The sequence below is a fragment of the Choloepus didactylus genome, chromosome 21, assembly GCF_015220235.1.
Source record: "Choloepus didactylus isolate mChoDid1 chromosome 21, mChoDid1.pri, whole genome shotgun sequence".
In the NCBI taxonomy this organism is placed as follows: domain Eukaryota; kingdom Metazoa; phylum Chordata; class Mammalia; order Pilosa; family Megalonychidae; genus Choloepus; species Choloepus didactylus.
The window spans coordinates 22,790,929-22,818,167 of record NC_051327.1 but is presented as its reverse complement, the minus strand read 5'-3'; the positions used below and the strand labels follow the sequence as shown (position 1 = coordinate 22,818,167).

General features: G+C 57.3%; 1 protein-coding gene across 1 annotated transcript; it reads left to right on the top strand.

Annotated features, from left to right (window-relative positions):
- The first annotated feature begins 18,093 nt into the window (after window positions 1-18,093).
- On the top strand, window positions 18,094-27,010 carry FSCN1 (fascin actin-bundling protein 1). The gene is made up of 5 exons (XM_037815203.1): window positions 18,094-19,015; window positions 24,739-24,895; window positions 24,990-25,111; window positions 25,284-25,451; window positions 25,860-27,010. Exons 1-5 carry the CDS (start codon window positions 18,184-18,186, stop codon window positions 26,060-26,062), a joined length of 1,482 nt encoding a protein of 493 aa, XP_037671131.1. The 5' UTR covers window positions 18,094-18,183; the 3' UTR covers window positions 26,063-27,010.
- Window positions 27,011-27,239: the final 229 nt, after the last annotated feature.

Sequence of the window (27,239 nt, the reverse complement as noted above, 5' to 3'; positions counted from 1 at the left end):
CAAATAACAATTTAACAAGTAGCTATAGAACAAATTTCAAAGGATGCTATGGGTTACTTATGTATATATGTTACATTTTACAATAAAAAATAAAAAGCATATGTTGAATCCCTAACCCCCAGGATCCCATATTGTGCCCTTATTTGCAAATGGGGTCCTCGATGAGTGGTGTCCTTACAGGAAGAGAGAGATTTGGAGACACCGACAAACGGACAGGGAAGACGGCCACGCCAAGCGCGGCAGCTCCAAGCCAAGGAGCCCCAAGTCTGGCCGGGGCCACCAGGAGATGGAAGGGGCAGGAAGCCACCTCCACAGGGTCTCCCAAGGGATCCAGGCCCTGTGGACCCCTCGATTCGGATTTCTGGCCTCCAGAACCGTGGAGAATAAACCTCTGTCGCTTTAAGCCCCCCCCCCCCCCCCGTTTGTGGCACTTTGTTACGCAGCCCGGGAAACCAAGACAACCTATTTAAAAGAAATGAGGCCCGGTTGTGCACTACAACAGGAGTTCGGTTCAGATGACACCCAGGTCACCGCATGCAACCCCGGAGAGTGACGCTGGCTCAGGCATCGTGCTTGGGCCTTGCGGACACACGTCCCTCTGTCCCTTCCTACCAAAAAACACAGAAATTGAAGACAGACCAGACAAACCCCAATGCAGGAAGAGTCTGCAAAATAACTGACCTGTATTCTTCAAAAATGTCAAGACAACAAAAGACAAAGGCAGGCCGGTGTTGGGGGCGGCCGCACCCACGTACAAGGAGACTCGAGCGGCGTGACGGGCAAATGCCTGAACCCAGAGAACAAGTCATCACCAAGGACATTAGGGGCATTCGGCGAAATGTGACAGCGGACGGTAGATTGCAGTATTGTGTCAATCTAAAGCTCCTGATTTTGATTATTGACCTATGGTTATGTGAAAGATTGTTCTTTTTCTGAGGAAGTATGTACTGGTGTGTTGAGGGGTTAAAAACAATTGCATCTGTGGCTGGCACAGCATATTTCCGGCCCCCCGCAGTGCCGCTGGAACCCCCCCTGGTCGGGAGCTCCCCCAAGGGCAACCTGCCTACCAGCCCCCAGGCCAGCTGTGCTTGTTGTTGGACTCGACGTCAGTGGAATCACAGATTGTGCTTTCCTGTGCGGCCTCCTGTGTGTGTCTGCCGGTTTGGATCTATTATGGCCCCCAAAACACCATTATCTTTGATGCAATCTTGTGGGAGCAGAATGATTAATCTTTTTGATTAGGGTGTGACCTTTTGATTGGATGTTTCTATGCAGATGTGCCCCACCCAACTGTGGGTGATAACTTTGATCAGATAGTTTCCATGGAGGTGTGGCCCCGCCCATTCACCATGGGCCTTGATTAGTTCACTGGAGCACTGTATAAGCTCAGACAGAAGGAGCGAGCTTGCTGCAGCCAAGAGGGACACTTTGAAGAATGCTCAGAAGCTGAGAGAGGAGCTGAAGCTTACAGAGACATTTGGAGACGGCCTTTGAAAGCTGACTTTTGCTCCAGAGAAGCTAAGAGAGGACAAATACCCCAAGAATGAGAGTGACATTTTGGAGAGAAGCTGCACCCTACAGAGGAACATCCTGGAGAAAGCCATTTTGAACCCAGAACTTTGGAGCAGACACCAGCCACGTGCCTTCCCAGCTAACAGAGGTTTTCCGGACACCATTGGCCATCCTCCAGTGAAGGTACCCGATTGCTGATTCCTTACCTTGGACGCTTTATGGCCTTAAGACTGTAACTTTGTAACCAAATAATTCCCTTTACAAAAGCCAGTCTATTTCTGGTGTCTTGCATTGGGGCAGCATTAGCAAACTAGAACACTGTGAAACACGTCCATGTCGCATGTTATCCCCGAGAATTTCACTAGCACTGCCTGGCGCCCAGCCCTGGACAGGGCACAGGGACGTACCTGCAGCCACACGACAGCTGGATCCTCTCCCCACCCCCCTGGAGCCCACAGACGATGGGACCTGGGGGGCACCCGAGTGGCTCTGGAAGGGACCAGGGCGGGGGGGCCAGGGGGTCCCCTGGAACCACTCACTAGGGAACAGCTGGGAAACTGAGGCTGGCGAGCAAAGTCTCCCACAGAGCACGAAGGTGGGAGTCCTGGCTTCACTTCACTGAACCCCACTTCCTTCCTCCTGGGAGGTACTCCGAGGGAGGTCTTCACTTTCCTAGTTACCAGAGCACAGGGGGCGTCCAGGGAGGGGGCACACACCAGCCTCTCTGAACCCCAAAGTGCTGCAAACTGGGTTCTTGGGGTGACCCTGATGCTGCAGGAATGCAAAAGGAGCCTCTGCCCGGCTAGGCCTCCCTGTATTTGTGCCTAAGAGTCTCCTCCTGAATGCCTCTTTGTTGCTCAGATGTGGCCCTCTCTCTCTGGCTAAGCCAACTTGAAAGGTGAAATCACTGCCCTCCCCCCTACGTGGGATCAGACACCCAGGGGAGTGAATCTCCCTGGCAACGTGGAATATGACTCCCGGGGAGGAATGTAGACCCGGCATCGTGGGACGGAGAACATCTTCTTGACCAAAAGAGGGATGTGAAAGGAAATGAAATAAGCTTCAGTGGCAGAGAGATTCCAAAACGAGGCGAGAGATCACTCTGGTGGGCACTCTTACGCACATTTTAGACAACCTTTTTTAGGTTCTAAAGAATTGGGGTAGCTGGTGGTGGATACCTGAAACTATTAAACTACAACCCAGAACCCATGAATCTCAAAGACAGTTGTATAAAAATGTAGCTTATGAGGGGTGACAATGGGATTGGGAAAGCCATAAGGACCAAACTCCACTTTGTCTAGTTTATGGATGGATGTGTAGAAAAGTAGGGGAAGGAAACAAACAGACAAAGGTACCCAGTGTTCTTTTTTACTTCAATTGCTCTTTTTCACTCTAATTATTATTCTTGTTATTTTTGTGTGTGTGCTAATGAAGGTGTCAGGGATTGATTTAGGTGATGAATGTACAACTATGTAATGGTACTGTAAACAATCGAAAGTACAATTTGTTTTGTATGACTGTGTGGTATGTGAATATATCTCAATAAAATGATGATAAAAAAAAAAATAAAAGTAATTAAGTAAAAAAAAAAAAAAAAAAAAAGGAGCCTCTGCCCCTCACCTCCATCATCATGCAGCTCCGTCCCTGGAGCGCCCTGCAGAGGGGCAGCCCTGGCTTCTAACGCCTTCCTGTGTTGGGATTTGACCTTTACTGGTTTTACAAACCCCCCTATCAGTTGCTAAGGCCCGCGGGAGCCCACTAGGTCTCAGAGCAGGCTGACCCCTGACCCCTATCAGGCCCTGGCCAGAGCTGCCCGGAGCTGCCCGGAGGGAAGTCGGGGCTAAGGAACTTCCAAGCTCTGCCTTGGCCTACCCATTAGCTCAAAGCTGGAGAGGAGGAGATGGGAGTCCGGGGGCAATGTGGAGAGGCTGGGGATCGGGGAGGCCCTTGGCCTTGTGGCTTAAACAATACAGTCATTCATTTTGCTCACGGATCTGGGGTTGAATGGGCTCAGCTGGGTGGTTCACTCGTGCAGCTGTGTCAGACGGTGGCTTCCTCACTGAAAGATCTGGTTGCAGGCTGGGAACACTCAAACAGCCGGGCTCTGCGGCCATCCCTCTTTCTCTCTTCCACTGCGGTCTCTGGCCACAGCGGCCTCAGGGCTGTGAACTTCTTCCACGGCCACCGAAACTCCCAGAGAAGGTGTAGGATTCCTTTTATATTTTATACCCAGTTTGGGAAGACATGCAGTGTCACTTCTGTCACATTCAGTGTGTCAGGCCCACCGGGGGGCAGCGGGAGAGGACATTACCGGGGGACAGCGGGAGAGGACATTAATTCTGTCTCTTGTTAGGGGGAGTTCCAGAGAATCTGTGGACAAATTCACAGGGTTTATACAAACAATACTCATTGTGGAACCAAGTTGTTATGACCAGATCCCTGAAAAAGGAAGCTTTGGACACTGTCATGTTCAAGATGGCTGAGTGAGACGTTTCAGGGCTCTGTTCCCCACAGAAGCTTTCACAACCAGTAAGAACTGGCAGAAACACTTTTCTTAGAAACTCTAGAAAGCAGTTAAAGAACTGCAGTAACAGGGCGAGTAAGGAATCAAGAAAAGGCAACTTAAAAGTGGTGGGATCTCGTGGTGCCCTGGCCGGACCCTCCAGTTCCCCATACCGGCTTGGCATGGAGCCAGACCACATTCCCAGTGTGGATTCCTGGTTCCAGTTCCCAAGGGAGCAGGGTAGTCTCATGCACACACTGGGGGTATGTGCGTCTTGCCCAGTGACTCGCCGTCCCTTCTCCCTGCATGTAGAAGGCAGTGCACGGAATTCCCCTACAGAACGCTGGTGGATGGCAGTCAAGTCGTGCTACCTGGGGCGGGAAATTGCTGGTTGTAGGACACACTGTACAGTGCCTGGGACCCTGAGGAAGAGGGAACACTTATATCCAAGGAGGGAGTCCCTAGGGCTGACTGCATGCCCCGGGCCAGTGCAGAAAGGAACAGGCAAGCCCGTATGCTTTGGCCTGGAGCTGTCCTCTAAACTCATCGTATGGGTAAACACTAAAGGAGAGCATGCCTGCAGGTCAGCCTGCAAAGACTGGGAAAGGTGTTTTCTTTTTACCCTCCTCCTCTTTCATTTTCTTGTGCTTCTTTTTGCAAGGTCCTGGCATTCAAAGAAAGCTCAGTCACAAGATCAGCTGGATACAAGCTCAAGGGACAGACGCCTTGGAGGCTAAATTCCAGTGATAACGTTAAAATGTCTAAATGCCCAGGTTTCAACAAGAGACTACAAAGCATACAAAGAAACAGGGAGTGATGGCCCAGGCAAAAGAGAAGGTTAAAGCATTAGAAACCATCAATGAGGAGGATCAGACTTTGGACATTCCACTTTAAAAGACTTTAAATAAATGATCCCAAATGTGCTCAAAGAGCTAAAGGAAGAAATGGAGAAAGAACTAATGGAAATCAGGAAAACAATAGATGAACACAAAGAGGCTATCAATAGAGAGATGGAAATTATGAAAGGAACCAAACAGAGCTGCAGACCACAGTAACAAATTTAAAATTCCCGAGGGGTTCAACAGCAGATTGGAGCTGACAGAAGAAAGAACCAGTGAACTTGAAGCTGAGCTCATTGAAATCATCCAGTCTGAGGAGCAGAAAGAGGAAAGAATGAAGAGAAGTGAGCAGAGCCTGGGAACCTGTGGGACACCATCAAAGGAAAGAACAGAGAGACTGTTCAAAGAAATAATGGCTGACAGCTTCCCAAATTTAGCGAGAGACATGAATATATACATCTATCATGGACTCCAAACAGGGTAAACCCAAGTAGACCCACACTGAGTCATGTTGTAGTGAGACTGTTAAATGCCAAAGGTAAAGATAGAATTCTGAAAGCCACAAGAGAGAAGCAACGTGTCACAAACATGGGCACCTCCAGAAAATCGTGCTCATTTCTCATCAGTAACCACGGAGGCAAAAAGACAGTGGGAAGACATAGTCAACGTTCTGAAAGCAAAATATTGCCCACTAAGGATTTCGTGTCTCATGAAATTGTCTTTCAAAACAGAGAGCAAGATTAAGACATTCCCAGATAAACAAAAGCTGAGGGAGTTGTCACCACTAGACGCATCCAAGAGAGCTAGAGAGAGTTCTGCAGGTTGAAAGAAAAGGGCACTAGATCAAAGCCGCGTGAAGAAATTAAGATCTCTGGTAAGGATAATGACAGGTGAATATAAATGTCAGTACTATTGCATTTCTGGTTTGTAGCTCCACTTTTTACTTCTCACGGGATCTAAAAGGCAAATACATAAAATGTAATGAGAAATCAGTGGTTCAGGACCCATAATGTATTAACATGTAATTTGTGACAAGAACTGCATACAGGTGGAGGGACACAGGGGTACAGGAACATAGCTTGTGTATACTATTGACTTTAAGTTGGCATCAAAGCAAATGAGCATTACAGATTTAGGAGGCTGAATTTAAGTCCCACGGTAACTACAAAGAAAATATCGGAGAATACGCAAGCTCATAGAGACAGAAATTAAGAAGAGTCCAGGTTGCCAGGGGTGGGGGGGCAGGGGCAATGGGGAGTTAATGCAAAATGGGTGAAGGCTTTCTGTTTGGGGAGATGGGTGAGTTTTAGCAATGGAAGGTGGGGGGCACCCCAACAGCGAGTGAGAGTAATCCCGCTGAGTGGGTGCTCGGCAAGGGCTGGGATGGGAAAGTTGATGTGGTCTATATGGTCCCACAACTAAAAAAAAAAAAGAAAGTGCAAGCAACTGAAGAGACAGTGACAATTCAGTGTAATACCTGATCCTGGGTGGGATCTAATGAGGAAGGAGAAAACGCTCAAAGGGACATTAGTGGGACATATGAAAAGATTGGAATATAAACTGTGAGCTTTATATCAACATTAAATTTCTTGAACTTGATAACTGCATTTAAGGGGGTCACATTAGTGAATATCCTTGTTTATGGGAAATGTGCGTGGCATTATGAAGTGTTCAAGGAGTGTGACGTGTGCAACCCACACTCCAGTGTTCAGGAAATGGACTGAGAGAGAGGGAGAGAAACAGTGTGAGCGTGCAACTGATAATGGTAAACATGGCAAAGTTTTAAAATCGGTGGCTCTCGGGTATCTGGGGGATAGGGGAATGCAGGAGCTCTCTCTATGGGGTTTGTATTATTTTTGTAACTGTCCTGTAAGTTTGAAAGTATTTCAAACTGAAAAGTTAAAATTAAAAAAAAAAAAAAGGGATATACTTCAGAGACCAACCCCGAAATACATCAGATTCGTTTCTTTTTGGACTGTCAACTCAGGGAACGATTGAGATTTTCTTACCTGAGTATAAAACCATGTGATTTATAGTATTAAGGAAAGGAAGTTCCCAGAGTATTTGGAGTCTCTGGCACCATGTTAACAATTGTGTGCACAAGTTCTGTTTGGAGCTGTCTGTCATATGTGGAAGTAATGACCAAATATCGTACCAGCCCAGTAAGGTGGGAGATTAGATCTAAATAAACGCATCCCTGGCATTGGGGGTGGGGAGAGGGACCCTTGGCCCCATATTACAGCTGAGAGGCTGAGCTGGGGACCCCCCACCCCTACCTGCACCGCCCGAAGAAGCCACCTGCACCTGAATCCTCTTCTCAGGCTCTCCTCCCGAGGGAAGTCTCTCCTGCCGCCCTGGGGTCAGAGCGGGCTCCAGGCCCTCGCAGGGGTCATGCTGGACGGCAGGCAGGCAAGCCCGCAGGTCAGCGGGGGGCTCTGTCGCCAGTAGAGTGACTTCTCATCAGGGGGACATCGATGCTGGAAGGCACCTCAGAGGTCACCTTAGCCAACTCCTTCACTGACCCACAGCCCAGAGAAGGCAAGACACTTACCCCGGGGCACACAGCATGGCATGGGCACGAGCAGGGCCAGGCCCCAGGCCTCCACACCTGGGCCCAGGCTACTTCCAGCGAGCGGAGACCAGGCCCTGGAAAGCCTCAGCTGGCGGCTGTTTTAAAATAGAAACTTAAGTTGTTTTCTCTGCTTTGCTTTGCTGCTCTGGCAGGTTGGCTGCAGGTGCTTCTGCACCTCCCAGGAGGGTTTGCAAACAGAGCCTTTCTTGGATGCGGGAAAGGGGGACCTGTGTTTTGGCCCCAGTTTTCCAGTTTTTTTGGCTGTCGAGATCTTCTGGGTGTGAACCGGGCAGTGGAGTTTGAAGGAGAGAAGGAGTGCGGCACAGGGAAACCTGGGCGAAGACAAGGATTTCTGAGACTAAAGGTGGGGATGGGGGGCTTGGGGAGGGGAAAACCGAGCAGGAAGCAGCCGGCACCATTGGTTCTTTTTCCTTTTTAAAATTTTCTTTTTAAAATATTATTTAAATTTATTATTTTCTTTCTTCTTCTTCTTTTTTTAACCATTTTCAGTGCATGATTCAGTGGCCTTAATCACATTCACAATTTTGTGCCACCATCACCACCATCCACGATCAAAGCTTTTTCATTCCCCAAATAGAAACTCCATCCCTGCTAGAGCACTGACCCCCACTCCTCACCCCCTGGCCCCCGGGAACCCCTAAGCTGCTTTCTGTCTCTATGGATTTGCTTAGTCGAGATATTTCACGTAAGTGGGACCATACAAAATTTGTCCTTTTGTGTCTGGCTTTTTTCACTCAAAACGATGTCTTCACATTTTGCAGTGTGCATCGGAATGTCATTCCTCTTTATGACTGAATAATATTCCATTGCATGGAGAGACCCCTTTTGGTTGATCTGCTCCTCACCTGAAGGTCAGCTGAGCTGTGTCCACCTTCAGCTGCTGTGGACTCTGGGTATAGACTTAGGGGTGGGACTGTGAGGTCACATGGGAAGAGGTTTCCTAAAGAAAGGTTTCCTCGCTTTTCAAACTAGTCTGCCATCAAGAGCTGCTAGGAGTCAGGAAGTCAACCTGGGGTCTGTGGACCCCCAAAGAGGCAGTGGGTGGAATTCAGGGTGTCTGTGAACTCAGATGAGAAAACAGTCACATCTTGATAGTCATGATTGGCTAAATGAATTCAACATTTCCTTTAATTCAGAGTGTGAGCAACAAATTCCAGTGGGGCTTGTGGCTTTATCACCAACAGTAATCCCATTTCGTTTCAGGCCACGTTGTCTTCATTGCAGAAATTTCAGAATATCATTTCGGCTCAGATTATGAAAGTTCTGTCACTAGATGCTATTACTTAACACGTTAATAAGAAACACAAGTGTTAGGATTTCACCACTGAAAAACATTTTGACAAGTTCAGTGTAATTGGTTTCCTTGGTAATCCTGTGTAGTTTGTTTTATGCATTTAAAAACATGATTCCGAGAAGAGGCTCAGAAATTGTCAAAAGCCTACTTCAGAAGACGTTGGGAGGACGTGATGTCTGGAGTGTTGGCAGCCATCCTGTGAGCTTAGGGGCTCGGTCCAAGGGCAAGGCTGACTTGGTGAGGATGGCAGAGAGAGGCATGGGGAAGTTCCAGGGTCCTTTCCCAGCTCCACCGTCAGTGACCTGCAAAACAATCAACTGTGGAAACTCCCCTCTTCTGCACTTCTTATTTCTTGTCTTGTTATTGAGCCAGTTGAGTCAGAGTTTTCTTGTTATTTGCAGTTGGAGGTATCATGACTGAAAGAGGGCATTCCCAAAGCGTTCTGGAGACCTGGGAAAGGCCCAGGGGAAGATGGAAAAGCGTCTTCGGGTGAATTAGAGAAATGGGTCCTCCGGGAAATGAGTGCCCTGGCTGAGGGCTTTGATTTTCAGCAAAGATACAAGCCCCTCTTCCTCCAGCCTGGCAGCCCAAGCAGGGCACAGGGCTTGACTAGGGGAGCGTGAGCTGGCTCTCATCCTTGCAAGGCTTTGTGGAGTGTATAACCTGTGCAACTGTACATGGAGACCCTGGGAGAGGCTCCCCAGGTTGAGGAGAGCTGGAGGGGGAGACCCTCACAGGGCTTTGCGGGCGTGGTGACTGGGGAATCAGCCCTCCCACATGGACACTTGGGCCTTGCCTGAGGGAGCCCCTCAAACGGCCTGCACCTGCAGCCTGCAACTTTCTTTCCTCCTGCTGGAGAAGACGCCCTTCCTCCACCTGGGGACTGCCCTGAGGATGTGCCTCCCATTCATGCCCAAATGCCCCAGACCCCTGTAAAGTGACGGGACACGTCCTGGGTGGAGGTGCAGAGGGACTGGTCCGTGCCAGCTCGGGATGCCTGGGCCGGGCAGGTAGTGATAGACCCGCTGTGTGACTGTTTCAAATATCCCGGCCTGCTGCCCCCGATAGCTGGCATGCCTGGTGGCAAACCCCTCCCTGGCTCAGGCTAACCCAGGGCCACCGAGAGGGGCCACAGGCCAGCGAGGATTGGCCAGGAAAGACCAGGGGCAGGGACGGCGATGGAGGGTCTGACTCAGGGTTCCCACCCTCTTGTCCTGTCCAGGGCCGCCTGGCTTCTGGGTGGGCCCCAGGGACGGATCTGCACATGCTTGTGGCGGCCTGATGGGGTGCTGCCCCAAGGCGTGGGAGGACAGACAGACGACTCCCCCCTCCACCTGCCGCCCTGTGCTCACGGCCAGGCAAGCTGGGGCACGAGGGCCCAGCTGCAAAGTCACCAACAGTGGCCTGGGGCACCGACAGCTTTTTGTCACATCTGTCAGCTCTCCTGGGACATCCCTTCAGTCCCCAAACTCTGCCTCCAGCCTCCTCGGGTGTGCATGGGGGGAACCCCCAGAGACACGCAAGCCTTCTCTGTCCTATACAGAAGCCGCTTGTCACATGGGGCTTTTTCCATCTAAAGTAATTACAGTGAAATAAAATGAAATGTTCATTTCTTCAGCCGTGCACGTGCCACGTTTCAAGTGCTCCATAGCCACATGTGACCCAACTAGTGGCTAAAATACTGGACAGAACAGATTAGAGAATATTTCCATCCTTGCGGAAAGTTCTAGTGGGCGCCGCTGGGCCAGGTGCCTGCCCCGACCCCTTGGACCATGCCCCTGTGTGAAAAGTGCCCGAGCGTCCGCCCATGGGCATCGGGGGAAGGAGCCAGGAGCTCAGCATCCAGCCCCAGAGCCAGGCAGGCTTCCTAGGGGAGGTGGTTTGAGCTGGGTCTTGAGGGTGAGCAGGAGTCTGGCAGATGGATAACACAGGGAAGGGCATGGCAGGCTGAGGGAACAGCGTGTGCAAAGGCACAGAGGCTTGGGGGGCAGCAGCACCGTGTGGGTGGCACATGCGTGAGTGGCGGGAGGAGGAGGGACAAGCAGAGGCCGGAGCAGCAGGGGCCCCGGTGCCCTGGGCTTTGGGCTCCGTCCTGTGGGCGCTGGGGAGACCTGGGAGAGCTGTAAACCGGGGAGAGCCCATCAGGTGTGCCTCTCAGGAAAGCTGCCCAGGTGGACGAGACAGAGACCGGCTTAGTGTCCTGGGGGGCCTGGAAGGAAGTTCCCCAAACTGGGGGGTTTAAACCTTAAAACAATGGGAATTTATTCTCTCATAGAACTGGAGGCCAGAAGTCAGAAATCAAGTGGGGGGGAGCTGGGCTCCCTCGGCACCTGGGCACCTGGGGGAGGCTCCCCCTGCTCTCCCAGCTTCCAGGGGCTGCCAACCTGCCAACTACCAGGGCTCGAGGCTGCGTCCCTCTGATCTCTCCATGTCTCCATGTGGCCGGCTCCCCTCTGGGTGACGGTGTCTCGGCCTCTGGGCCCAAACCTCCCTCTCCTTGGAAGGCCCCCGGTCCAGTGTGGCCTCATCTCAACTCATCACATCTTCAAAGACCCTATGTCCAACTAAGGCCACGTTCATGGGAAGGGGGGTTAGGATGTGAGCATGTCTTCTTGGGGAACATGTTCACCCCAAAACTGAGGTGATGAGAATGGTAGCTGCGGGGTGTGACGAGGTTTGGGGAGCCGTCCCAGGGGGAGAGACTTGCTGCTGCTATATCCCCCCCGAGCATCTGGAGTGGACCAGAAGAGCCCAGGACTGGCTGGATTAGGGGAGGGCAGGTGCCTCGGTCTCCAGTGGCTGGCCGTGTGCAACTCGGGGCATCGGCAGTGGAAAACGGATGTGGCCGTTTACCAGACTGTGGTGAAGGCCATTTCCTGGCACGGCCTGCCCGGCAGAGGCTCCCCAGGCCCATGTGGAGGGGCAGGGGCGGGTCTCGAGGAGGGGCACGGGGTCTAAGGGGAGCCGTGGTGGACGGTCGGGTGGTCGCAGGAGGGCCGAGGCCTGGCACCAGCTGGCTGGCCTCCCCTGGCAAGGACATCTTGGCAGATGCCGGGCTCTGCCCGGGATGCTAATGCCCTCTTAATTAGCCAGACACTTGCCAACCGCCGGCCACCGTGGCCTCACTTTGCAACCGCCCGGCCTTGGAGCTGGGCCAGTGTCTGCTGTGCCGGGAATAGGGTGCAAGGCCAGTTGGGGCATCCCAGTCCAGTGTCCTCTGAGCCACCTGCCGAGGCCACTCCCAGCCTCCTCCTCAAGGCATCATCTTTGGGGAGAGCAATGGAAATAGACTGATTTCTAGGGACACGTTTCCAGTAACAGACACCGGCAGGCCAGCCTCCGTACCGCTGCTCGAGTTGGGCTTGGCTATGGGCCTGGTGAACTCCTATTCACCCAGCTTAGGCCTCACCTCCTCCTGGAGGCCCTCCATGTTTTCACAGCTAGCTCTGGAATCCCTCAGGCCACCCAAGCCCAGGACAGCTTGCTCTGGGGATCCAGAGACTAGACGCCTGCTTTCAAAGGGTTCCAGTTTAGGGCTGGGAGTGGGACTGGTGACAAGAAGCTATCAGGGCCCACACAACTGTTGGTGACTTTGCTCCCTGGCCCTCCAGCCCCAGCTTGCCATGCGTGAGCAGGGGGGTGAGGGGAGCAGGAGCTGTCTGTCCTCTTGCAAATCTGGTGATAGCCACGAGCCTGGGCACCTGCAAACTGCATGCCTCCCTTTTAAAGCTGGGTTAGATCCTTTCTGTTCTGTCTAGGCCTGTTTCCCTATTTGTAACCCGAAGGCCCTGAAGCCAGAGACTGGCCTGGGACTGTTTGCTGAGAGTGGAGATGGGAGATGGGGTGACAGCCTGGTCCCACTCTCCTCGGCTGGGTCGTCCATCCTTCCCGGGGCTCCCCGTGGGGCCTCCCAAGCCCCCTGTCCGTGCCAGGCCCTGCAGGCATCCCCCCTGGGGCTGGCTCTCCACCCTCCCTGGGCCGTGAGGGGCTGTGCCAGGCTGCCTGGCTTGGGCCACCGAGACGGCAGCAGCAAAGCAACAACGGTTCCATTCACGGCTTGGAGGCCGCTCGCGGTGGGCTGAGCCGTTTCCATCCCCACTTTGGCCCCTCACCCCCAGGCCCGGGTCATACTCAGTTTCCCGTTGAGAGAGGGAAAGTGAGGCTCAGAGAAGCGTTGCAGAAACTCAAGGCTGCCCTGTCTCTCGGCTCCAAAGGCGAGGCAGCAGGGGCTCGCGGGGGCTGCGGAGGGGCTGGGATGTGCCCGAGGCCAGGCGGGGGGCCCCAGACCCCGTCTCTGGACCACAGTCAGCACCGAGCACTGCGCCCGGGTCCTGGGAGGGTGTGAGGTGGGGCTGCCAGGAGGTTGGGGCTCCGGGCCTCACCCGGGAGGCCAGCTGGAGGGGATGTGCAACTGGAAAGCTGAAAAGCGGGGTGTGAAGGGGGTCCCCGGGTGAGGAAGCAGCAGGAAGTGTCCGTGCAGGGCCTGGAGGGGCTCAGAGGCCACCCTTGGCTGGGAAGCCTCCGGAAAGCCCCTGCCCAGGGAGGGAGACTGTGGATTTTTTAACTGAGGTAAAATTCACATGTAATGTAAAATAAACCATTTTAAAGTGTACAATTCAGTGGCATTTAGTAACTTTACCACACTGTGTGTCCACGCCTTGGTCTGGTTCCGGAACCTTTTTGGCACCATCGAGCCTTCAGGCCTCCTTTGCCTGCACCTGCTACCTGTTCCGTCCTGTTTCTCCGCCTCTTTGTGGCTCAGTCTCCTCACCTGTGAAATGGGGGGGGGGGGTTCCAGGTTACCTGTGAAGAGCTAAGAGACATGAAGCCCCCGGCCCATCACCTGCAGTTGGTGCTGCCTCCCTCCCCAGCCAGGTGCTCGGCCCCTCTCGGAGAGAGCCAGACCCCACCAGCCAGGTAGCACCGAGGCCCAGGTGGAGCAAGGTCTTCAATGTGTCCATCAGGTCTTCATTCCCTAAATATTAAATTCTGGAATGCTTCATCCGTACACAGAAAACATTAAAGAATAGCAAACCTCCTTGTGCCCTTCACCCTTCCATAACATTAAGCCACATTCCATGTAGCCCACCACCCCACTGTGGGGTTTTTTGGGGGGCTGGGGTATTTCAAGTTGAATTTTTGGTGAGTGTACTTTTTTTTTTTTTTTTAAATAAAACCCTCCATTGTGGAAATTTCCAAACCTTTATTCCAGTGGAGAGAATCCTGTCGTGAGCCCCCACCACCACCACCCTGACTGGAATATTTTAAGGCATATACATGTTATTTCACGGGCAGGTATTTCAGGGAGGCTTTCTGACAGGTAAGGATGGCTTTTGTTTTACATTATAACCAGTGCACCCTTTTTTTTCCCCCAACATCTTATTAAAATTTTCAAGCACATAACAAAATTGAAAGCATTTTACAATGAACCCCTGCATATCTAACATTTAGAATAGAGCCCACCTTACATTTTACTTGTATTATCATGTATCTATCTGTACCTCTCCCCATTCTTTAATCCAGATGACGTTTTTTCTCAGCTAATTTCTATTCAATCATCTAAAAACACCCCATCACATGAACAAAAGAGGAACCAGATACGAGGACACTCTTCAGAGCTATCCTAAATGCAGGGTTATGGGTCCCTCAGAGGCCAAGTGCACCCTTTTTTATTATCTGCATCTGCAGTCTCATGAGAAACTTCATGTGTTGTCATTTTCCCCACTGGGCAGATGAGGAAACTGAGGCAGAAAAGTGAGTTCCCCGGCCCACTTGTGTCAGAGCGTGGACCCCAGTTGAGGCCACGTGAGGCAGAGTCCAGGCCCTGGACCTCCCGGCTGGGCTCTACCCGGTGATTGCATCTCAGGAAGCCCCCTACTCCGTCAGCGGTGGGCCTGGGGGCCTCCCGGGGCTGCTGGGCTGGGGGCCAGGGGGCAGGCTCAGGATCCCCAGGCAGGGAGCAGGGTTGGGGACAAGCTGACCAGCCCTCCCGGTTGCCTCATCTCCCCTCCAGGACTGGGCTGCAGGGTGCCTGATCGCCAGTCGTGCGGGCGGCTCGGGCCTGGCCTCACTTCCCCCCGTGCTGTGCCCTCTTTCCGAGGCAGCTCCGGTGGCACGTCCTTGTCCCCATCCCTCCTGAGGGACCCGAGGCCAGGCCTGCAGAAAGGACCCACTCAGGTGCCCAGTGTAATAGAGACCCATGTGCTCGGGGACAGCAAAAGGAGGGAGCGCTTGGCCTCGGGGTGGGGCACAGAGGTTTTTCCAAAATGCTCTTTTGTTAAACTTGCCTGAGGCTTTGTACCTATATCATCTTCCCGACAACAATTAATTATAATTTAGGAAGCCCAACGTGCTTTTATCCCCCTCAACTGAGGGCCTGTGTTCAGCATTTGGCAGCTTGCCCTGCCACCGGAGACACCCTCTTGCTGGCAGCCACCATGGGCCAGGGCTCTCCATCCCCAACATCCACCCAAGAGCAGGGCAAATACATATCACCCACTCGGTTTTGGACAGAGGAAAGAGTGAGCTCCCCGTCACCAGAGGCATCCAAGCTGAGGCTGGACAGCGTGGAATTTTTCTGTGGCTGAGCAAAGAGAAGCCCCAAAGCATGCTGGTCTGTGGTCAGGGCTGACGGGTGGGAGGGGGATCTGACCAAAGCAGGGCAGCCAGAGCACAGCCTAAACATCCATCGAGATGTACTGGTTAAATAAATGACGGCGCACTCATGAAGTGGAATATTCTGCAGATTCAGTAGCAGAATCAACAGGAAGACACAGTAAGTAAAAAAAGTAGGGCTGAAAATACGGTTTAAAAATAGAGAAATAAAAATACATACTGGAGTTTGCTTGTCTTTATATGAAGAAAGGACACACAAGAAACAAAAATAACACAGCTACCTGATGTGGGGAGAGATGATGGATGTGGGGTGGACGGAGGCCTTTTTCTGTTTTTTTTTTTTAATATATATATATATATTTGAATTAAGTGAATGTATCATCTATTTGAAAAAAAATGGATACCAAAACAATGAAAGCATTATTTAGTATATATCTGTTGCTATTAACCTCAGTTCTTCATAAAAAGACCCCAGGCACACAACTCTCCACCCCTATGACTTACCTATTCCTCCCCAGCACTTCATATCTGTTTTGTTCACTCAACCTTGACTGACCTTGTTCTATGGAGAACTCCTACGTGCCCTCAAAACCCCAGCTGAAAGGTCCTCCCTCTTTAGGCCCCTTTGCCCGGTTGCTCTCTTGGGTTCCCATTTATTTAACAATCAGGCATAGGGCTCAGGGCTCCTGGTTGAGTGATCCCAAAGCTTTGCACAGTCGTGTCCACCATCAGTGGGACAGCAGGGCCGAGAATGGCCAGGTCCCCAGGGTCTGGGAGCAGGCTGCCCCATCTGTCAGGGACATTAAATGAATAACGAGTTGGTGACATTTATTAGCAAGGACACCGTGTTGCATGCTGGAAGTGCAGGCTGACCAACTAGCGCTGGTCAGCCCAAGACTTCTGGGTTTGGAAACCGAATTTCTGTCCCAGGAAACCCCTCAGCTCTGGTTTCTGAGTGCTAACTCCTTTAACCCTCTCCCGAGGAGGAGACACTATTTTTATGCCTTTTAGGATGAGAACACCCAGGGCCGGACACGACTGGGAAGCCAGGAGGCTGGGTGCACCAACCCGGGCGCCACCATCACCCACCCGGCGTCCCGAGGCTTTCTACCCGGGACCTGTGCCCACCCCCAGCCATACTGAGAGGCAGGAGCCCCCAGCCGCATCCCTCTTACTGGCCTCCAGGATGCAGCTGCAGGAGGGGGCCCCTGGCCAGGGTGGGGCTGCCAGCACGGAGCCCCCCCAGCCACAGACCTCCCTAATCGCCCGCAGCTCTTCAGCCTCCTCTCCTCGGAGCCTCTGCAGTTGGCCAGAAGTTGGGGTCTCCACTGGGCTCCATGCCCCCAGGGACTCTCAGACCACCCCGAGATAGAGAACTTCTATATTTCTACAACAGAGGAAACTGAGGCTCAGAGAGGTTAGGTAACTTGTTCAAGGTCACACAGCCAGTGAACTGCCAGGCTTTAAGCCCAGGTCTACAGGAGCAAGTTCTGATCTCCCAGGCCCTGAGAGGGGCTCTGTGCTCTGGGCCTGCCCTGCTGGGGCTCCCTAACCCCCTGAGCCTTGAGGGTGAGAAGGTGGCACCATCTCCTCTCCCTGGCGGGGAGTGCTAGAAGGAGGCACAGCGCAGGGGCAGCAGCTGGGAGCAGTCAGCCCAGCAGAGACGGGTGAGGCCCGGGAGCCCGCGGGGTGCCTCTGCCCAGGGCGGGGACGGGCCTCCCCCGGGACCTTGTGGGCTGCCCGTGCTCCAGCTGGCATTCCAGGGGCCTTCCTGGCATGTGGGGAATGTCCCGGAAAAGCCATGGCCTCTGGGGAGGCTCAGAAAAGGGAAGTGTTCCTAGACCGGGGCTGGGGGAATTCAGGGGGCGACTGTAGGGAATGTCCCCTTTGGGGGAGGAGAGTTAGTAGTTGGGGGTCTTGCAGGCCTGGGGGGGGGGTGGCAAGCAGGGTTCTGCCCTCCTGGGTCTCTGTGTGCCCAACTCCGAGCCCCATAAAGTCTAGGGGGGGTACACTGGTCTTGGAACTTGGGACCCCGGTCTACCCTTCAGGGCTGTGCCGCCCCCGAATGGGGGACCTCCCTGATTCATCTGGGAAAACGGGCACAGTAACTCCCCCTGCCCTCCCACGGCTTGGCAACGCTGACTCCAAGCGGACAGGGGCGCTGGCCATCACTGCCACCAGACCCCTCCGGGGCAGCGGGGCTCGGGGAGGGCTGTGGTGGCCGTCAGGGGTCGCGGCTCTGCGGGGACAGCTGGGCCGGGCGCGGCGGCGTCTGCAGCGCCCCCCACCCATCGCCCCCCAGCTCCCCGCCTGCCTCTCGGACCCCTCCTCCCTCTGCCCAAAGGCCACCTCCTCCAGGCAGCCCCGGACCCCCTGCCCTGTGGTCCCGGCCATTCACCCCCTGCTTCCCCGCGCGGCTTGGTGGGGGCGGGGGGGCGCCGGTCGCTGGGAGCGACCTCAGGCCGCGGCGCGCGGGGGTGAGGCGACGGCTTGGGGTGGGGAAGGGGCGGCGGCACCGGCCCTGGGGCGCGCGCGCGCGCGGGGGGACGCGGCCTCCCCTCGCGGCCCCGGGGACCTCGGGCTGCAGAGCCGCCGGGAGCGCGCGTCCCCCCTCGCCCGCGCCCCCCGTTCCCCGCCGAGGCCCGGGGCGGGGTGGGGGCGGGGCCTGGCGGCGCTGACGTCATCCAGCCTATAAAGCGGCGCTGGGGGCCGCGGGTCGGCTTTGTGGAGCGCTGCGGAGGGTGCGCGCCGGGCCGCGGCCGCCGAACAAAGGAGCGGGGGCGCCGCCGCGGGGAGCCGCCTGCCACCTCCCGGGCCCGCCGCCGCCATGCCCGCCAACGGCACTGCCGAGGCCGTGCAGATCCAGTTCGGCCTCATCAACTGCGGCAACAAGTACCTGACGGCCGAGGCGTTCGGCTTCAAGGTGAACGCGTCGGCCAGCAGCCTCAAGAAGAAGCAGATCTGGACGCTGGAGCAGCCGCCCGACGAGGCGGGCAGTGCGGCCGTGTGCCTGCGCAGCCACCTGGGCCGCTACCTGGCGGCTGACAAGGACGGCAACGTGACCTGCGAGCGCGAGGCGCCGGGCCCCGACTGCCGCTTCCTCATCGTGGCGCACGACGACGGCCGCTGGTCGCTGCAGTCCGAGGCGCACCGGCGCTACTTCGGCGGCACCGAGGACCGCCTGTCGTGCTTCGCGCAGAGCGTGTCGCCGGCCGAGAAGTGGAGCGTGCACATCGCCATGCACCCGCAGGTCAACATCTACAGCCTGACCCGCAAGCGCTACGCGCACCTGAGCGCGCGGCCGGCCGACGAGATCGCCGTGGACCGCGACGTGCCGTGGGGCGTCGACTCGCTCATCACGCTCGCCTTCCAGGACCAGCGCTACAGCGTGCAGACCGCCGACCACCGCTTCCTGCGCCACGACGGGCGCCTCGTGGCGCAGCCCGAGCCCGCCACCGGCTACACGCTCGAGTTCCGCTCGGGCAAGGTGGCCTTCCGCGACTGCGAAGGCCGCTACCTGGCGCCGTCGGGGCCCAGCGGCACGCTCAAGGCGGGCAAGGCCACCAAGGCGGGCAAGGACGAGCTCTTCGCCCTGGAGCAGAGCTGCGCCCAGGTCGTGCTGCAGGCGGCCAACGAGAGGAACGTGTCCACGCGCCAGGGTGAGTGGGGACGCCGCCCTCCGTCCTCGCGCGCGCACAAAGCGGCCCTCGGGCCTCCCGCCTTTTCTCGCCCGCGGCGCCCCGTGCGCCCCCGCGGGACTTGAGCTCCGCCGGGAGGAGGGGCGCAGGGCGGGTCCCGGCCTCTTGCGCCGCCGCACGCGCCCCCCCATCCCCCGCCTGGCCGCGAGGGGGTCGCGGGGTGCCCGAGTCCCGCCTGCCGCCCTCCGAGTCTCCCGCCCCATCTTCGTTCTTTGCACTCGCGCCGATGCCCTCGCCTCCGCGGGCCCCCGGCTCGTGGGGGGCGGGCGCCCCTCGCCTGTTGCCTTGGGCGCCTCCCCCCCCGGCATGGGGCCTCTTCGCTCCCGCGGCCGAGGTGAGGGTTGGAGGCGGGGGAGGTCGGCGGGACCCTTGATCCCCGTGGGCTGCGCTCCCACCTCTGCACCAGCCTTGCTTTTCTCCCCCCGCCCCCGCTGCCGGGCGGTGTCGGCCTCTGCCGGGGGGAGGGGAGGGGGCTCCCCGAGTGCCGGCCCTTCCCCCAGCCCCTCCCCCCGGGGCTGCTCCGCGCTCCGGGCCGCGGCCTTTGTGCGCGGGGGGCGGGCCGCCTCCGCAGGGCCCTCCCTCCCCCCCTTTGTCCTGCTCGGTCTCTGCAGATGGGAAAACCAGATGCGGCGGGGGGAGGGGAGGCCTTTCGGTGGGGCCTCCCTGCCGAGCGCCCCCTCCCCGCGCCGTCCCCAGGCCCGAGGGCCGGGGCTCGAGCCACCTCCTCGCGCTGCTGCCGGCCCCGCGACGGCGTGGCGCGGATGGCGGCCTGCCAGGCACCCCGCCCTGCATCCGCGCTCCGGGCCGCTGCGCCCTGCACTCCCGGCGGGAACGGGGAGACCCCAGCTCGGCTCCCTCGGGAAGCTCCCTACCCTCGAGTGAACCCGCCCCAAGGGCTCCCGCCCGGAATAATCGGCTGCAACCCGATCCCTTCTCTCCTCGCGCCGGCCTGGCCATTTCCGATCCGCCTGCTCCCCTCCCCGTAGGCCGTTTCTCTTCCTCCTGGTGAGCCCCGGTGGAGGGGCCTCTGGGAGGGATCTTGCTTTCTTGCGTGGGGTGGTGGGCCCCCACCCCTGAAGACAGCTGGGTGGGAGGCTTCCTGACGGCCACCCCCTGCTTGTGGGCTCCGCAGCGGGGGCTCTCCCACGCCTGCCTGCCCCATCTGGAGCCTCCAGAGGCCTCTGTGGCAGCACGGCTGGAGGAGGGGCCCTGGCTGGGGAGGGGGCAGTAGCATCTCCATCTTGCAGAGTAGCAGATCGTGGCCCAGAGAGGGAAGGCATTTGTCTAAGGTCACACAGCAGGGAAACAGCTGGTGGAACTGGGTCTTACCTGGTTGCCTCCCAGCCAGCTGCAAACTCTCCCCGTGGGTGAGCTTCCCTGCTGGCTGAAGGGACCCACGGGTGCATCCACCTTACCTGGGGGCCTTACATCCCCCCTCTGGGCATGGCCAAAATCCCAGAAGGGTCAGGCAAAGGGCTGGGGGTACAGGAAGAAGGAGTGATCCTTTGTGAAGCGGACGACTGAGCAGACCTGGAGAATGACTAGCAGGTAGCATGTAAAGGGCGTGGAAGTGTCACAGGCTCCCGGAAGGCACGTGCAAAGGCCCTGGGGCAGGGAGGTGCAGGGAAGGCCCAGTGGGGCTGGAAAGAAGCTTGTGGGGCTGGGAGACGGGAGCTGGGAGGCCATGGCAAGCAGGCCCGGGCCTGTGAAGGCACCTCCTCGCTTGCAGAGACCTGCTCAGGGTAACGGGGCTGCGTCCTGCCCTTCCCTGGTGGGAGCAGGTGGCTGTGACTTGTGGGGTCACAGAAGGAGCAGAGAAAGCCTGAGGGGGTCCGTGGTGGCCAAGGCTGGCGAGTCGGGGTGGCTCCTCCCCGGTCTGGCCTGGGAGTGTCATGGCACTGATGCAGATGGAGGGGGCAGGAGGAACCGGAAATCGGGCCAGAGTTGGCTCATCTTTGAGTTTGAGGCCTTGGATCAAGGACTCCAGGGGCCATGGTTGGGGCTCAGATTTTGGGTTTCTCTTCTTGTCCCTGTGGTAGCTGATCCTGGGCTGCCTGGAGGCTACCAGCCCTTCTGGGAGCCAGCTGGAGGGGACCTGGGCCGTCTTGGGGGCAGCTCTCTGCAGAGCCATGTTGGACAGGCCTGCGTGGCAGGGAGGCGGGCTCTGAGCTCTCACAGGATGGGAAAGGCCAGGCCAGGAAAGAGGAGGTTCCTGGGGTGTGGCCTGCAGGCCGGGAGAGGGGTGTGAATCATTCCCACAGGCCTGCCCAGGCCGGCCTGGCAGAGGTGAGCGCTCCCTGCTGAGGCTGCGTTCTGTTCTCCAGCCTCAGTTTCCCCATCTGTTAAGTGCAGTCCTCAGGATCTTGGAGCTAGGCTTTCCTGCTGGGGCTGCCCTCAGAGAGTGGGGTCCCTGGTGCCGGAGAGAGGATGTGTCCTCCTGTGCCCATCTCAAGGATAAAGGCGGTAGCTGGGACAGGGCCAGGTGGCAAGGCCCCCGAGCTAGTGTGCCTTCATCCTTCTATGCTGCCCTGCCTGTGGGGCATCTCCTCCTCAGGATCCTTCCCTTCCCTTGGCTCCTGCCAGGCCCTGGGCAGTGCCACACCATGTTTCCCGCCTCAGCTCACGGCTGGTGGTGCCATCTCCCATGAGGTCTCGCCCTGGGTGCCTCACTCCCCACCCAGGACCTGGCTGGCACCCGGCTCAGGAAGCACTCTGTCCCTGCCACTTGGAGTCTAGCTTGCTGAGGGGGTGAGGTTGGGTTTTGCAGGATGTGTAGGAGTTCTCCCGATGAGTCAGCACATTGCAGGCCCAGGGCTTGTGCAGGAACAGAGCTTTAAGGTAGGTTGGGCAAGAGCTGACTGGAAATGGGGGAGGTAAGGCAAAGCCACAGATGATTCTAGGTTCCCTAGGTGGGATGTGGATGGTGATACATATTTCGAACAAGCCCAGGGGAGTTTGGGAACTGCTGAATCACAGTCTTGGCCGAGCTAAGGACTCTGAGGGTGATGGGGCGCCATGGAGGCTTTTAGGCAGAAGCAGGGGACAGGTGGAGGGTACCAGCTGTGGCCACCGTAGAAGATTGCCCAGAGGCAGGAGGCCGGGAAAGCTGGGTGGGGGGAGGGCAGGCGAGGGCTGGGGGTGCCAGCTGTTACGGTTGCCATGGCTCCCGCTGAGGCTCTCTGGGGGAGGCGGGAGCTGGGCCTGTGGGTGCAGTCGGAGCCTCCGCCTCTCCTGGCTCCCCAGGGCTCCTGGGGGCCTGTGACTCAGGTTTTCTCTGCTGCTGTTGATGAAAAGAAAAATGCTGAAGAAAACCCTGTTTCCATGGCAACGCAGCTCTCATTAGAGGCTCCAAGGCCAAGAGGGGCCTGCTGGGTTGGGGGACCACCCTCCTTCCCTCCACTCCTTCCAGTGGGGTGGGAATAGCTGGTGTCTACTTGACACCAGGACACTGTGTCCTTCCAACATCCAGGCGAGATGGAGACCGGACCCTTTGTACAGGTGGGGAAACTGAGGCCCAGTGAGCTGAAGAACTTGCCTACAGGTGCCGGGCTCCCTCTCTGGATGTCTTACTGGCTGCCCCAGGCCAATGGGGTCCGAGTAACTGAGCAAATAAAGGTGGGCGTGTGCCCCGGGCAGTCACGGACGCCTGCGTCGCTCGCCGGCTGCCCCGGTCAGAGGGGCTCCCCTTGGAAGTAATTTCCTGAGGCTTCCGTGAGGATGAGCCGATGTGTGCCGAGCCTGTGGCACGCACACTGGCTGTCCCTGGTTAAGCGCTCGGTAACTGTTATTCCCATTTATTGAAGAAGGAGCCGTTTGTCTTCCTGCATTGTTCTCGGGTGGGCTGGTAAGCACCGTGTTTATTTGCAAGGCTGCATTAGGAAAAGTGGGAGAGCTGTCTGTCTTCTCTGCTGCTGGCTGGGTCTGTTTCCTTCCTTCCCTCCGATCTGCTCGTCCATCCTGGCACCGGGAGATGCCGTGTGGGCAGGGCATGGCCTGCAGACGGGCCCCTTCTTGGTGTGGCTGCCTGCCCACCTCCTGCTTCCCCGAGGGGCAACGGTGGACGAGCTCACACGCAGGGTCCCGGGCAGCGGGCCTGGGGCAAGCAGGACGGGCGGAGGGTTGAGCCCTGGGCCTGGCCCCAGGGGCCACGGCCACGAATCCACAGGTGGAGGGTGGGTAGGGGGAGAGGGGTCCCTTACCTTCTCGCTGTGTTATCTTGGGCAAGGACACCCCCCCTAACCTCAGTCTCCCTTTTATGAAGTGGGGGCTCCACGCTGATGTGGGGACCCGTGATCGGGTCAGGATGGAGCTGGCACTCCTCGGACCCGCAGCACTGATGTTGAGGAACAGAAGACAAGTCTTTGGGGGTGTGGGCTCTGGAGGTGGGTTTAGACCTGGCTGCACCGCCTGCCTGCCTCAGTCTCCCCCCATGAAGTAACCCCTGGCGCCCATTCACCCGCCAAGCCCTGTGCCCGGCTGGCCGGTGGCCCCGAGCGTGCAGACGTCCCTGCTGCTGCGGCTCCCAGTCCAAGAGATGTGGCCACAGCGGAGCGTGGGTGCAAACCCAGGGGCGCCCTATTCCCCCACCCCTGGAAGCCTCTTTCCTGATTTGTGTCCCTGTGAGTTGGCTTATTCTAGAGATTCCCTGTAGATGGAATTGGACAACAGCTGTCCTTGCGTGTCTGTTTCTTTCAAAGGAGCTAATGGCTTCCAGGTTCCTCCACGTTGTCACATGCATCAGAACTTGATTCTTTTTTATGGCTGAATAGTGTTCACCCGCACGAAAGACCCCTCTGTTTACGCGTCTGTGGGTGGGCAGTATACCCTCCTACTTAGTAAGTCTTCTCGTCAGAGATGAGTCAGTGATATAAAAACGTGTAAAGATATTTTATAATTTTTCAGGAAAGAAGCAGTTTGCAAATCGAGATGACACATCATACACACATCTTTGGGTAAAGAAAAGTTTCATGTAGAGACAGGAAAAGTCTGGAAGGGTGTGTTCTCTGTGATTAGCAGTGCTGTTCTGGGGTGGGGTGGAGATGAACCACCGTTTTTATGCTTTCCTGGGTTTCCGAACTTTTCTGAAAGGAATGTGCCCCATCCCATATTTTACTATTTTGATTTCTACCCCTACCTAGGAACGGAAAATCTAATGACCCGACATCACAGCTGCAGGCTTCTGCTCTTGCTTTATTCATCTTAGTTGCGTTTAAAGCCAGCCGCTGACATCCTGTCGCCCCGTCTCCAGGTCCCTCTGTCTGTCTCTGAAAGGAGGCCATGTCCTCACGTCACCCCAGCACTCACCTCCCCACTGCACTCCCTTCTCCCGACGGGCTCGAGAACGTCTGGGTTTTGCTTTTTGGTGGTGATAACAGGGTCGTGTTAACCACTTCTAAGTGTGCAACGCAGTGGCAGTTGTTACGTTCATATCGCATAACCGTCACCGCTGTCGGGTTCCAAAGCTTCCCATCTCCCACCAGAAAGCTGACGGCCCCTTTGCAGTTGGTTTGTTGGGAGGTTCTGGAGTCAGAAAGTGGCGTGAAAACCGGCCCGACTGCCCTCGTCCTCGCCTGCTGGTTGTGCCCACTGCCTCCAGCATGGAGGCCTTGGGGGTCCCGGCAGCTCCCGGCCCCCCGGGCCTGTGTGGTTGGGGACCCCGTGCGACCCCCCGGCTCTCCCTGCAGGCATGGACCTGTCGGCCAACCAGGACGAAGAGACCGACCAGGAGACCTTCCAGCTGGAGATCGATCGGGACACCAAAAAGTGCGCCTTCCGCACCCACACGGGCAAGTACTGGACACTGACGGCCACCGGCGGCGTGCAGTCCACCGCCTCCACCAAGTGAGTGTCCCCCAGAGCCCCTCACGCTCGCGCACGCCCAGGGTGGCCGGGGGTCCGGGGCCGCCCGCCTGACGCCGTCCCCGCCGCCCCCCAGGAACGCCAGCTGCTACTTCGACATCGAGTGGCGTGATCGGCGCATCACACTGCGCGCGTCCAACGGCAAGTTTGTGACAGCCAAGAAGAACGGGCAGCTGGCGGCCTCCGTGGAGACGGCAGGTACCCCCGGCTGTTCCTGGGCTCGGCCCTCGCACCCTAGAGGGCCCCCACTCCCGCCCCAGTGTAGGCCACCCGCCACGTGGCCCCGGGCCCCCCATCCCGTCTCCGAGCTGCACCCCGGTTGCCTCCCATTCCCGCACGAGGTTGACCGACCCCCCCCCTCCTGGGACAGGGGACGCCGAGCTCTTCCTCATGAAGCTGATCAACCGCCCCATCATCGTGCTCCGCGGGGAGCACGGCTTCATCGGCTGCCGCAAGGTCACGGGCACCCTGGACGCCAACCGCTCCAGCTACGACGTCTTCCAGCTCGAGTTCAGCGACGGCGCGTACCACATCAAAGGCAGGTGCCCCCGGGGGCGGCAGGGGGGCCCAGGCTCCGGCCTCTGCTTGCCGGTCTGTGGGGAGGAGACGGAGGGACCCTGTAAGTATGGGCTGGAGGGGGCTGGGGTATCCCTGACAATCCTGGAGTCCTGGTTTGGATTCAAGACACATCTTCATTTTCTTTAATTTTTTTATGTTGGTTCCATACATATGACTCAGTTTCCCCTTTTACCCGCTTTTAAGGGCACACTCCCGTGGCGTTAGTGACACGCCCGCACTGGGCTGCCCTCCCCATCGTCCACGACCCGATACGCTGACCCCCGCTGAGGGCCTGGCCTGGGCAGGGGAGCGCAGGTGGGCACCCCGGCCCCCTTCCGGAAGCCCTGGCTGAGCCCCGGGCGGCCCTGACAGTGTGTCCACCCTCCAGACTCGACGGGCAAGTACTGGACGGTGGGCAGTGACTCCTCGGTCACCAGCAGCAGCGACACACCCGTGGACTTCTTCTTCCAGTTCTGCGACTACAACAAGGTGGCCATCAAGGTCGGGGAGCGCTACCTGAAGGGGGACCACGCGGGGGTCCTGAAGGCCTGCGCCGAGACCATCGAGCCCGCCACGCTCTGGGAGTACTAGCCCCCCACCCCCCCGCCCGTCCCGCGTGCGCTTCCCTGGGGGTGGGCACCGTGGAAGGGGCCGAGCCCCCCACCCCTGTGCTTTTCAAACTGGAAACCCCAGAGAAAACGGTGCCCCCTGCCCCGGCCCCCTGTCCCCCTGTGGGGTCGCTCTGCGGCCCGGTTATCTGAGGACGGGAGGGATCCCCGGCCCGGGGAGCGAGGCTGCACCCTTTTCTTGTGACCTCAGACGACTCTGAGCCTTATTTCCCCGGAGGTGGCTGAGGAGAGGCGGGTGGCTGGGAAGGCTTCCGGAGCCCCCCGGCAGGGCGGCAGGATGTAACTGGAATCTCGGCCTGCTCCCCTCTCCTACTCTGCAGAGGCCTCGTCTGCCCGTGCTCAGCGTGGCCGGGTTCTGCCCACAGCTCGCTCTGCCATGGACAGGGCACCCCCTCTCCTCCTATCCTGGCCAGACTGGAAGCGGAAAACGACCAAATCAGTGTTTTTTTGTTTAAATGGAGTTTATTGGTGGAGGTGCCCCAGTTGTAGCAGTGAGTTGTCGTCACAGGGTCGTGGGTGGAGTCTCCGGGCCTCGGTGCCCTCTGCCCACGTCGTGCCCCCACTTCTCCAGGGGGCTCCCATCTCAGTCTCCCTCCCGCCCACCCCGTACCTGCCTGGGTCCCCAGGGCTCACCGGGTCCCTCTGTCTCCCTACCATTGCCCCTTGGCGTGATCGGTGCTCTGTTGGACTGGGACCCCAGTCGGGGTGCCCTGGGGGCGCCCCCACCCTCCTCCTGGGCCCCCAGCCCTGCCCCGTCCCCACGGGCTCCCCCACTGCTGTCCATCTCACTTTGGTGCCCTCAGTCTTTTATTTTTTTGTAAGTGTCATTTGTATAACTCTAAATGCCCATGGTAGTTGCTTCAAACTGGAAAAAGCAAAATAAAATAACGCGCGTCTGCAGCCCCACCGCCCCCTCCGTGTGTGTCTGGTGTTGAACGTGGGCTGGGGGCGGCCGGGGCTCCCGTCTCGTGGTGGCCCAGCCCCTGTGTGGTGAGGGGACAGGCAAGGCTCTGCAGGGGCCACACCCTTGTCTGCTCTGAGCTGTGGGGAGCCCAATCTACACTCCCCCCAGTCCTGCCTGCGGCATTGGGGATGCCCCATGTACAGCCTGTGCGTTTAGAGGTTACAGATGAAACTTG